The sequence below is a fragment of the Balaenoptera musculus genome, chromosome 9 (genome assembly GCF_009873245.2).
Source record: "Balaenoptera musculus isolate JJ_BM4_2016_0621 chromosome 9, mBalMus1.pri.v3, whole genome shotgun sequence".
NCBI lineage: Eukaryota > Metazoa > Chordata > Mammalia > Artiodactyla > Balaenopteridae > Balaenoptera > Balaenoptera musculus.
Genome location: NC_045793.1, coordinates 12,539,671 through 12,552,064, shown reverse-complemented (window position 1 = coordinate 12,552,064; position 12,394 = coordinate 12,539,671). Strand labels below are relative to the sequence as shown.

Below are 12,394 nucleotides of genomic sequence, written 5' to 3'. Positions count from 1 at the left end.
GAGACAAGGTCAGTTCACAATGGGGTGAGGACTCAGTGAGAGGTCAGCAGACAATAGGGTCTTCTCTTAAGAAGTTTGGCCCTGAAGAGGGAGTAAAAAGATAGGGCAGGAGCTGAAAAGAGAAATGGGAGTTGAGGGAGGGCGATTACAATGTCTTTGCAGGTGGGAAAGAGCAGAGCATGGTTAATTGCTGACTAGCATCGCTAGGGGAGAGAGACAGAGGCTGAAGACACAAGAGTGAGAGGAGTTACAGGACACAGTGATAGACAGAGCTGCCTGAAGAGACAGAAAGAAAACTGCATCTGGAACACAGATGGGAGTTTAGCTTTACACAGGAGAAGGAGAGTTTCCACTGTGAAAGAAGATCAGAGGAGTCATGCTGAGCACGCTTAGAAACCATACCACCTGTGTGTGTGTGTGTGTGTGTGTGTGTGTGTGTGTATGTGTGTGTGTGTGTGTGTGATCCCCCACTGTTCTGCACTCATTTGTGCCTTGCATGAGTATCTGGATGAACCTGTCTGTGGTGCTGCAAATCCCACTTACCTTTTTGCCGTTCCAGACCACAGTCCTCTTAAGAGTTGTCATGGCATTGTGGTCAGGGTGATGTCAGGGCTGGGATGAGAAGGGCTGGAGGCCAAAGCGAGGCTGTAATGGGTACCCTGGACACCTAGTTTCCAATTTCCTTCCTGGAAAGGGATGGCCCGGGCTCTATTATTGCTGTCTACCCCACAGCTCAGCACAGGGACAAAGGGAGATGGGGGTGGAGGATGGCTGTTGCAGGAAACGTGGTTGGGAGCCTGTTACCTCCAGAGGCAAGGATGAACAGCTGCTAACAGACAACCAGAGACACAGGCCAGGGATGGTCTCATAAAACAAATGATGGGGCCATCCAAGCATAGAAAGGAATAATTTACCTCACATATTTAAAAACACACCAGGATGCAAATGAGATACAAACACTTCAGACTCCAAGTCTCAAAAAACAAGGATAAGACAACCCAAAAATAACAACCAAAAAAACCCCGAAACAATTCAAAAATGGGTAAAGGACTTGAATAGACATTTCTTCAAGACAGAAGATATGCAAATGGCCAATAGGCACATGAAAAGATGTTCAATGTTGTTAGTCGTCAGGGAAATGCAAATTAAAACCACAATGAGATACCACTTCCTAACCAAAAGGATGGCTATTATCAAAGAATCAGAAAGTAACGTGTTGGTGAAGATGTGGAGAAACCGGAACCCTGTGCCTTGCCTGAGGAAACATACAACAGTACAACTGCTGTGGGAAACAGTATGGCAGTTCCTCAAAAAAATTAAACGTAGACTTGCCATAAGATCTAGCCATCTGCTTCTAGTCATACACCCAAAGAAATCGAAAGCAGGAACTTGAACAGATAATTGTATACCAATGTTCATAGCAGCATTACAATAGCCAAAGGTGGAAGCAACCCAATCGTCCATCAGTGGATGAATGGATAAACACAATGTGGAATATACATACAATGAAATGTTATTTGACCTTTAAAAGGAATGAAAGTCTGACTCATGCTACAGCATGGATGAATCTTGAAAACATTATGCTACATCAAATAAGCCAGGCACAGTAGGACTAATATTGGATGATTCCACTTATATGAGGTAACTAGAGTAGTTAAATTCATAGACAGAAAGTAGAATATTGGTTATCAGGGACCATGGGGAGGGGATAATGGGGTGTTAATGTTTAATGGGTACAAGAGTTTCAGTTTAAAAAATTCCCTAGATGAACAGTGGTGATGGTTGCCCAACAATGTGAATGTACTTAATGCCACTGAATGGTACACCTAAAAATGGTTAAAATAGTAAATTTTATGTTATGTATATCACAGTGCATTTTTTTTCAAATAAAGGAAGGATAAAGAACCTTTTTTCTTGCAGTTTTCTAGTTGGGGTTTGGTTGGTAGGTGGGGAGGGAGTCCTATGGGGTACAAGAAGAGGCGAGAGGCTACAACCTCAATGCCATGCCTGGCTCTTCCCACATGAAGCCCTGTGGAACCAGGGAGGATTCACAGCTTACAATCTAGTGCCTCATGGGGTAGAAAGGGAGATGACCCAGTTACTGGCCTAGCACCCCTACCTCGTGTCTTTAGTTGCCAAGTCTAACTTTGCTTGAAAAGATACCCTCTTTTCCCAAGATGTGGGACTTCCAAGAAGACAGAAGATATGTGGGGCCCTTTGCTCATCCCTAGATGCTGATGTGAAGGGCAAGGCATGGATGGTCTTTAAGAATTATTCTGTCCACCCTCCCAGGATTAATGGGCATGAAGGTCAGATGCTTGCATAGGCAGTGTCTCTCCCTCTGCCCCCCGCAGGCCTACCTGGAGTCGGAAGGAGAGTAACAGGGGTCCTAATCATATGTGATAGACACTTTCCTCTCCATCCCCCTCCCCAAGGTCCAGTCCAAGATTCAAGTGTCCCAGGGTGTTGCGACGAATGATCTCCCAGCCTCGGTGACTGCTGCTGCTTCGAGATGTGGTCCGGGACAGGGAGGGAGTCGGGAGGGCCAGGGAGGCTCTGGCTAGAATCCCACTTTCAACCACAGAGGGCTGTTTCTCAGAAAGATGCTCATGTTCTTCCTCCTTGTCTGAGCCCTTGAAAGCTTCCACATAGCGACGTACTCGCAAAGCATTCTGATCTTGGTTGGTCTCAACTCTGAGGAGGGGAAAGGGGAGAGGACTCAGCTGAGCTGGGGAGAGATGGGCCATGGGGAGAAGCAGAAGTGAGCGGGGCACAGGTGGGAAACAGGAGTGAGAGGAAAGGGGGAGGAAGTTAGCAGCGTTGAAGCCAGAAAACCCTCTAGGATCAAATGAAGGGAAGTAGAGGGAGATGGAGGACAACTAGGAGAGAGACCCAAAAGGCTGTGCATTCAGGACTTGGAGGGTAGTAGGGCTTGTGTGGGCGTGTGATGGTGGGGGGAATGTGGGTGAGTATGAAAGAGAAAACAGAGCCAATTAAAAGATAAGCGTGTCGTCAGGATGAGAAGATGCAATTCAGGAAATAAATGAGAGAGGAGAGCCAGGTCAGGAGATGAAGGTAGAGTACAAAGGAGCAGGTTAGCTTCGAGGCTAGACTAGAAGCTTCAAGAATGTACTAGAAGTGGGGGTCAGGTGGAAACAAGACTAGACCAAGTTGGGTGACCCATGCCCACATTCGAGCACGGACTCATATTCTTAGCCGTTCACATTACTGCCCTTATGTACTCATAGCCTGACATCAGCTCTCAGCTTCTCAGCTCTCATCGCTTCAGCTCCACCCGCCTCCCCCATACAGGCTAATGCAGTCTCGCTTTACGGAGTGATGATATCTCCTTTGGGTCCAATTTGGGATCTCAAGAATGGAGGGGAGGGTCATAAATGTGGAACCAGTCACCCTTGTTCCCATGGCCTCACACTGGTTGACAGTTCACATGTCTACATTGTCACTCACCGCAGGAACCAGCGGTCCCCCAGCCCGTACTTGTACCCACAGATGCCGGAGCGAGGCCACAGGGTGCGAGGCATCTTCCTCTCCAGCATCACCGTGGTGGCCACGACCTAGGAGGAGCCAAGAGATAGAGGAAGAACTCAGAAAGAGCCACGAGGTTCAGAGAACCCTGAGGCTACTGACAGAGGGAACCAAAAGGAACCTGTGGGATGAGGACGCCAGAGATCAGTGGAGGTGACAGCCACCTACCCATGCCCTAGCCTGTGGGAGGTGCCATGCTACCTGCCTTACTCATCACCTACCATAAAAGGAGAGGATATTTTACGAGTGCTTTGAATAAAACAGTGACCCCTGCATTACTATTCAGGTTCTTGGAAAATTAGTCACTCCAAACTAATCTCATTTCCTTTTTCATATGAAAGCCATAAACCAATTATCTTGATTTAAATAATGTGATTAAATAGGATCTCTATGATCTTGGGGATGAAATGATGCTGCTGATATTCAGGGAATTTGCAGCAAATTAAATAAATACCCATATGCTAAGAAGGAAAAGGGTGCGTGAATGACTCCAAACTTGGCAGGGAAAGTTCTAGTGGCATGTCACATGTTCTGTCCTTTGCCCAGCCCTCATTAATTACCTAGATGAAACATAGAAGACAAGCTTATCAAATATGTCTGAGACACAAAACTGGGAGGGATATGTAATATACAAGATGACAAAGCAATATAAAAATGATCTCACCAGACTGGAATGCTGGTCAAAAACCACTAATATGAAATTTAAGTAAACCAAATGTAAGGTCCTACATTTATGTATAAGACTAAAGTATCATTCAAAAAGACACATGCACCCCAATGTTCATTGCAGCACTATTTACAAAAGCCAGGACATGGAAGCAACCTAAACGTCCATCAACAGAGGAATGGATAAAGAAGATGTGGTACATATATACAATGGAATATTACTCAGTCATAAAAAAGAACAAAATAATGCCATTTGCAGCAACATGGATGGACCTAGAGATTGTCATACTGAGTGAACTAAGTCAGACACAGAAAGACAAAGATCATATGATATCGCTTATATGTGGAATCTAAAAAAAAGGGTACAAATGAACTTATTTACATAACAGAAGTAGAATCACAGATGTAGAAAACAAACTTGTGGGGATAAGGGGATAAGGCGGGGAGGGAGATTGGGATTGACATACACACACTACTATGTATAAAAATAGATAACTAATAAGAACCTGCCTTATAGCACAGGGAACTCTACTCAATGCTCTGTAATGGCCTATATGGGAAAAGAGTCTAAAAAGAAAAAGGACGGAGATATGTGTATGTATAGCTGGTTCACTTTGCTGTACATCTGAAGCTGACAACATTGTAAATCAACTATACTCCAATAAAAATTTAAAAAAAGAAAGACTAAAGTGTCTGTGTTAAGTACAGGAAAAACGGTAAAGGAGCTTAGCTAAGTCAGTCATGTAACAAAGATGCGGGGGTTCTAGTTGATCATAAGCCTAGTAAGAACCCATTGCATATTTTCTAAAAGACCTGATGCCATTTTAGGTGCTATTTATAGTATAGTGTCCAAAACAAGGAAAGGCATGACCCCTCTTCATGCTGCATTCCTCCAATCATATCAGGACCATTCTAGTTTTGAAAGGCCCAGGATATAGTAGGTCTGAACAGAGGGTCAGTCAAGATGGATTGGGCTCAGGAAGCTTGATTAATTGAAGGAACTAGGAATCCTTAAAGCAGCTCAATTCTCCACTTTGTCTTCTTCCACCCCGTCTTTCTCGGTACTCCACGCTTCTCTCGGCCTTCTCTCTGTTTCTTAGCTGCGCCGAGCTCCCTCCAACCTCAGGATTTTCTTTTCTTTTTTTTTTTTTTTAAAGATATGACTTCTTTTTTTTTAATATAGAAATTTATTTTATTTATTTTTGGCCACGTTGGGTATTCGTTGCTGCACGTGGGCTTTCTCTAGTTGCGGCAAGCGGGGGCTACTCTTCATTGCGGTGCGCGGGCTTCTCATTGCAGTGGCTTCTCTTGTTGCGGAGCACGGGCTCTGGGCGTGCAGGCTCAGTAGTTGTGGCTTGCGGGCTCTAGAGTGCAGGCTCAGTAGTTGTGGCGCACGGGCTTAGTTGCTCCGCGGCATGTGGGATCTTCCCGGACCAGGGCTCGAACCCGTGTCCCGTGCATTGGCAGGAGGATTCCTAACCACTGTGCCACCAGGGAAGTCCCCAACCTCAGGATTTTCAATCATTCTATTCCCTTTCCCTGGACAGCGCTTTTTCTTTATCTTGAAAAGGACATTTATTGTTCTTCTTGTGCCATTGTTCAGCAACCCCCGCCACCTTCTTCTGGTAAGAGAACCCAGCTTTCATTTAGAGAATCACTCCTTCTCTACTCTGAGTCCATCAGTTAGAGTAGACTGGACTTCACACAGCCCTGGTTAATTAGTCTATTCTCCCCCAAACTCCACCACCACCACCACCTGCGCCTATGATCAAACTTGTTGCAATGAGATGGGTTCGGGGGACAGAGGGAGATGCTCTTTTAAAAGCTACAGATCCACAGTATTGGGAGACACACAGAATACAATAAGAATGAGCCCTTGGAATTTGGAACACAGTGCACCTGCTCATTCCTTGTAAGTTTAGAGCTTCTCTAAGCTGTCTCACCAACATGATGTGAGAGACTGACTTAAGAGAGGACAAAAGAGAGAAGAACAGAAACTGAAGTATAAAATGGAGATCCAGACTCTGGCCAGCCATGTCTGAAGCTGATTTAATTCCTTAAACTTTCCAGTTATGAGGCTCAACACACCCTCTTCCCACTGCCCGTTTTTTTTTAAGTCTATTTGGTTTTCTGTCCCTGTAGCCAAAAGTCCCAATGGATGCAAATCCTAACCTCCATTCCTTCCCCTCATTCTTCTTAATTGACCAACTATTACCCATGTTTAGGCGCTCATCTTAAATGTCACTCCATCAGGAAAGCATTTCCTAACTTTCCAGTCAAACTCCTCTGTTGCCTCTTGTTTTTAGCATCTTCACGTCTCTATGACACGTTTGCTATTCTAATTGTACAGCTTTCTGTGAAGTCATTCATTTAATGTTTGTCTTCCCAGCCAGACTGTAAGCTCCATGAGGGCACAGACTACATCATCATACCTGTGTCCCCAGGTCCTAGACATTTTCCAACACAAACCAGGCTCTAAATAATTATTGCTAATGAATGAAAAGTCTGAGGGGATAAATGATGACTGTCTTCAAATATCTGAATGGCGCTCCTATGGGAGAGTGTGTTCTGCATTATACAAGAAGAAAAACTTGGGCCAAAGAGTGGAATTACAGAAAGATAAGGTTTCAGCTCAATGCAATATGGACTTTTCTAATAACAAAAACTTTTGAAATATAAAAAAGCTCTCTCCTTCCAACCTCTACCCAGATCCACATGATAATAAGATCCTAATCAGCATTAAAGAAGATACTGAATGATCCTCTGACCAATAAATGAGTGTATGTTGGGTAGGAGCTCAACTAGAAGACCACTAAAGGCACTTCCAACTCTAAGATTTTATTAGCCTATGATGATATAAGGAAAAGATTATGGAGAAACAGTTATAGAAGCAAATAGAAAATAAGATCCAAATTAAAAACTAGAACATATAAGAACAAAACAGTTTCTAGTTCCCACTGGATTCAAGGTTGACTCCTGAATCTACCCTTCCCTGCGCTTTTGGGAGTTGATCCTAACCCTATCCTACCATCTTACACTCTTTTAGATAAAAAAAGACTTTAGGCTAAAAGTCCCCTCCATCTATCCAAAAGTACCTCTGTTGAAGTGACAGCCCCACAGGGTTGTTTCGTGACTCTCCTAAGAGTCATCTACCGTGGCATATTCCACTTTGATTTTTCTCTCCATCCCCTGCCCCTTAGTAAGACTAACACTAAGAACAATAGCCAGGATATGGAAGCAACCTAAATGTCCATCAACAGAGGAATGGATAAAGAAGATGTGGTACATATATACAATGGAATATTACTCAGGCATAAAAAAGAACAAAATAATGCCATTTGCAGCAACATGGATGGGCCTAGAGATTGTCATACTGAGTGAAGGAAGTCAGACACAGAAAGACAAATATCATATGATATCACTTACATGTGGAATCTGAAAAAAGGGTACAAATGAACTTATCTACAAAACAGAAATAGAGTTACAGATGTAGAAAACAAATTTATGGTTACCAGGGGGTAAGGGGGGGGGAGGGATAAATTGGAAGATTGGGATTGACATAAATACACTACTATATATAAAATAGATAACTAATAAGGACCTACTGTATAGCACAGGGAACTCTACTTGATACTCTGTAATGGCCTATATGGGAAAAGAATCTAAAAAAGAGTGGATATATGTATATGTATAACTGATTCAATTTGCTGTACACCTGAAGCTGATACAACATTGTAAATCAACTATACTCCAATACAAATTTTTTTTAATAAAAAAAAAAAGACTAACACTAATGAACTCACCTGGGCCCTCCAGAGCTCATCCTGTTCATGGGCCACCCGCCAGTGTGTGTCGCCCATCATGGCGATGAACAGGTTGAGCATAAGCAGTGTGGCGATGATGGCAAAGGCAAAGTAGACGATGCTGAACATGTAGGGCAAGTTCACATCATAGTTGGCAGGCCCATCGATGATGGTGAGGAAAAGCTCAAAGGTGCTGAACAGCGCCATGGGATAGTCATAGAATTGCCCCAGGTTGGATGGGTCCTCTGTCTGGAAAATGATAAAGAACGCTGCTCCGCCCACGAAGAGGGCATGGAGATCAGGAAATGGGGAGTTATCACAATAAGCATGGGCCTGGTCAGCATTCATTCTACCTCCAGTATATATCTCCATACATTTACACACAAGCACATATAGGCACACAGGCACATAAATGTAGAATTACACATATAAGTCACATTTTCCCTGTGGACCTGGCTAACCCTCAGATGTCCTATGACCAAGTTTATCATACCAGTAATACTCAGAATTTAGCAAATATCTATCGATCGATCGATCTATCAGTATAGTATATGTCACCTAACTGGGTTTTACATTTTAGAACCAAATATTTAAAAGGCAAGTTGTTACAAGAACGCATGGAATCTCCAACAATTTTAAAGAACTGAGCACATGAAAGGACTAATAGAAAAGCACCTTTAAAAAAAAATCTCAGTATCCTCTAGATAACCATCCATCACTCTGAGATTTCCTGGGTGAGCTTGGACCATCATAAAAAAGTTTTCCCTGCTCAGCGTGTAGCCTACTTGATGGTACTGGGCATCCTAGAAACTTACTACAGCGTTAGAACCTCTAAAAGACCCATCTCTGTGTGGGGAATGGAAATATAAATAAGGTGACCCCAAGAGCAGAACTTGGGTCTATGACAAAGTATGGCTTTGCAACAACAAAGAAGAGATGCTTTAGGAGATCTACAGAAAACGACTCTGTTATAGTTCCTCATTTTGCATAAGTGTAGCTGCAGGTGGAGTAGAGAGTGGGGAGGAAGGGTACATGAGGAATCCTCCAAACAGGCAGCCTATCAAAGTTTGACCCTCTCAGAGTTCAGATCTTGGTGTAGTTTTTCAGTCTACTGTTTCGTGGGAACCCCCATTAAGCAGGGGAATGCCTAGGACAGGAATGGCGTCCTTTGTACTAAAAGTCATTGTCTTTAGGGTTGTGGGTCTTCACATGTCATCAGGTGCATCCACCTGCCTTATGGAGGTTCAGCTGCCGACATGGAGGACTGGGTGAGACTTGCTGCCTTTTGTTCCTCCTTCCTCTTTCTGCCTTTCCCTAAGAACTGTCTTCCACTTGTTCGTTTGTGCTCTCCCTCCCTCTGCTCTGTCTGTTCTGTTCTGGATGTTTCCTCGCCTCCCCTCTCTGACACCCTTCCCCTGTGCCTTGGGCCGTGACTGGGTCCCCACTGGGCATTCTTCTTCCAGCCTCTCTTCACAGCTCTTCTGCTTTCCTTTCTCATTCTTCACAATCTCCAAACCCTTTTTCTGTACCTCCTTTTTCAAATTCCTTTCTTTTCTTTCAACTTTGACCACACGTAGGGGAAAAAAGGGCACCTTATGTGTTATTGAATGCTTTTCGTTTCTTCTTCTGAAGTGTAAACATAGTAGAATTAAATACTGGACTTTTTGCCTATGGCACCTTTCACGACTGGCCAGTCTTTCCTGTTTAATATTCTTCTCTCTCCAAAGCCCTTTTTCTATCTCTCCTTTAAAGATCTTGCAGGGCAGTTAGTCAACATGAATGTTATTGGCCCAGAAATTCAGAGCACATGAGTCTACTCTCTAGGCCACCCTGAGTGACCCAGATCCTAAGAATGCAAGTGTGTTTTTTGATTCACTTTCCACCAGGGGGAAAAAAAGCAAAGGGGATTGCAAAGGAGACATAACTGAGAGCAAGAGTGAGAGAGAACTTTCTGGAGAACCGAATCCGATGATCTGATGGAGGAGACAGTGATGCGCTTACCTGAGGCAAATCCCACAATAACCACAGCCATCAGCCAGCAGAAACGCAGCAGGTCTCCGAAAATCATCTACAGAAAACAGAGAGGGGAGGGAGGGTGGAGGGAACCTTTCTCCACCTGCCTCTCTGCAGCTACTGCTGATAGATTGGAAGTCACCAGAGTTCCACCAGATCCACTCCGAGCAGCATTTTCCTTTCTGCTTCCACTCCCTCCCTCTGTCTGGGAAAGGTCCAATGTCTGAAGCCAGAGGAAACTCTGGGGAAAGCACTGACCTTCTGGATCATGATGGTGAAGGGACCTAGCATCTGGAATCCTCGAGCAAAGTACATAACACTGCACCAGCCCAGCACCAGGGCGAAGGACATAGGCACCACCTCCCCGTTGGTGTTGGAAAGCCGCATCACCATGGTCACCAGCACCAGCGAGGCATAGGTGATGCTGGGGGTAGAGCAGAGAGGGGGGAAGTGAGAGGAGGGCTGGAAATATTCTAGGTCCCCTTCAGCATGGCACTGACTTACATGGGCCCCAAACACTCAGGCTCAGTCTTCATACCTAAACACATATACCGTCACACACACAAGCCCACTAGAGAAAAATCCCTGGAAGTGAGAGTCCCAGAGAGGGATTGGGAGACCTGGGACATTTCTGGCAAGGGAAGGCAGGGCGCTGGAAGGAAGGACACTCACGTGATGACATGGAACGGCCCCCCGAGGACAGTCTGTCCAAAATAGCGAGAGAAACCAACCCTGAAGATATCCGGGATCTGGGAAAAGGCCAGGAAAACAAAACAAAACAGAACAATGATCGATGTGGACTTCAGTTCAACCTGAGGCCTCAGGTGGGTGGCCTCCACCTGAACTCAGCTGCACCTCACCTCTAGGAATAGGATGATCACAGCCCCGAAGATGGTCATCAGCTCCCCCACCAGCCGGATTTTATCCTGCTGAGTCACATAGGCCTCCTGTGGTGAGAAATTCAGGATAAGAAATGCTTTCTGATGGTCTGAGAGTCAAATCCTTTTGAGTAAGTGGTCTAAAGCAGCTCAACTCTATCCAAGATGAAGAAAAGCTCCCCGGACCAACACCATCAACACCCCCCCTGCCACTGTGGCTCAGTCTGTGACCAGGGCATTAAATAACCAAGGCGTTAGTCTAAGTAACCAACGCTTAATATACATATGTTACATATACTAACAACTTGAGTAACCACCTAGCAAGTCACCTCTTATATATATGTTGTGAGCAGTTATTTATGATGATGTGTGTACTGAGGGGCTGAGGTCACATTTCAGAGCATCAAGTTAAGAAGGCTAAACCAACAGGAAGAGGTATTAGTGGTTTGGGCTGATTTCAGCTATGCTGAAAGGCCAGCTTTTCCAGTCTCGTTGCGGTTCCCAGCAAGTAGAATATAAACACATCACAGAATTCAGGTTCCCATATGGACCCAGAACCTGTTAGCTCCAGTGAAACCTTGAATCAGTCACTAAAACTCCCTGAGCTTGGGGTTTCTCATCTGTAAAATGGAAACTATAATGCTTACCTCCCAGGGTTATCGTGAAGACAAAATTAGATGTATTTGGATGTGTATAAACCACAGAGCACTGTACATATATTCACTGTGGTTTTATTATGATTTGGCAACATAGAAAAGGGCTAAAGACACTATATGGATTTCAGTTCTGAGGAAGGGCCCTGCCTTATCCTGGATAGTAGGTGTAGAAGTTGCAGTCCTAAGGTCAAGATGGAATAAAAACCATCCTGCTTCTGCACATGTTACTTCACAGGAAAAGGCTTGCAATATTACCCAGATACAGCAATAGAATTCTACAATAATTCTCCTTAACTTTTTTGAAGTTATGAGCCCATCTGAGAATATCATAAAGACCACAGATCCTCCTTCCAGAAAACTGTGTTCATATATACGTAATTCCCACGTGAAATTATACAAACAATTTCAGCACATTCGAGTACCCCTTAGACTTTTGGGAACTCTCTTCTCCACGGTCACATCTCTGAATTGTGCACCGAAGACAGGAGTTGAGAGTCCCTGAGGGTGAGCTAAGCTGGGGAGGACGTGATCCCTCATTAAGCATGAGAAATGCTAATCATCTCTGTCCTGCCGATAAACTGGAACCTCGCAGAATCCCTCTGCAGGCTACTTCAGCAGTGTACACCCTGGTCCAGTGAGAGGCATAGCTTTTGAAATAGGAAGAGATGTTATGTAGTGGGAGGTGATCTATGGTATAAAGAAGGCACCCACCAAGCGTCCTGTGGCCGCTCAGAGGGTGTGTGTCAGCTCAGAAGAAGCCAAGGATATAGTCTTTAGGGAAGAATAGGACCAGACTTACCAACAGGTGGTAGAAATGTTTCAGATAAATCAT

At 44.4% G+C, this 12,394-nt stretch overlaps 1 protein-coding gene across 1 annotated transcript in view; it reads right to left on the bottom strand.

Annotated features, from left to right (window-relative positions):
- Positions 1-1,864: 1,864 nt before the first annotated feature.
- Positions 1,865-12,394, bottom strand: part of TRPV5 (transient receptor potential cation channel subfamily V member 5) — a 28,065-nt gene continuing 17,535 nt past the window's right edge. Inside the window, exons 11-17 of the mRNA XM_036863372.1 lie at positions 10,889-10,975; positions 10,701-10,777; positions 10,287-10,452; positions 10,017-10,083; positions 8,016-8,284; positions 3,469-3,575; positions 1,865-2,694 (exon numbers count right to left, since the gene is read on the bottom strand). Coding sequence (XP_036719267.1) covers positions 2,394-2,694; positions 3,469-3,575; positions 8,016-8,284; positions 10,017-10,083; positions 10,287-10,452; positions 10,701-10,777; positions 10,889-10,975 — 1,074 coding nt within the window. The 3' untranslated portion in view covers positions 1,865-2,393. The remainder of the gene's footprint in view (positions 2,695-3,468; positions 3,576-8,015; positions 8,285-10,016; positions 10,084-10,286; positions 10,453-10,700; positions 10,778-10,888; positions 10,976-12,394) is intronic.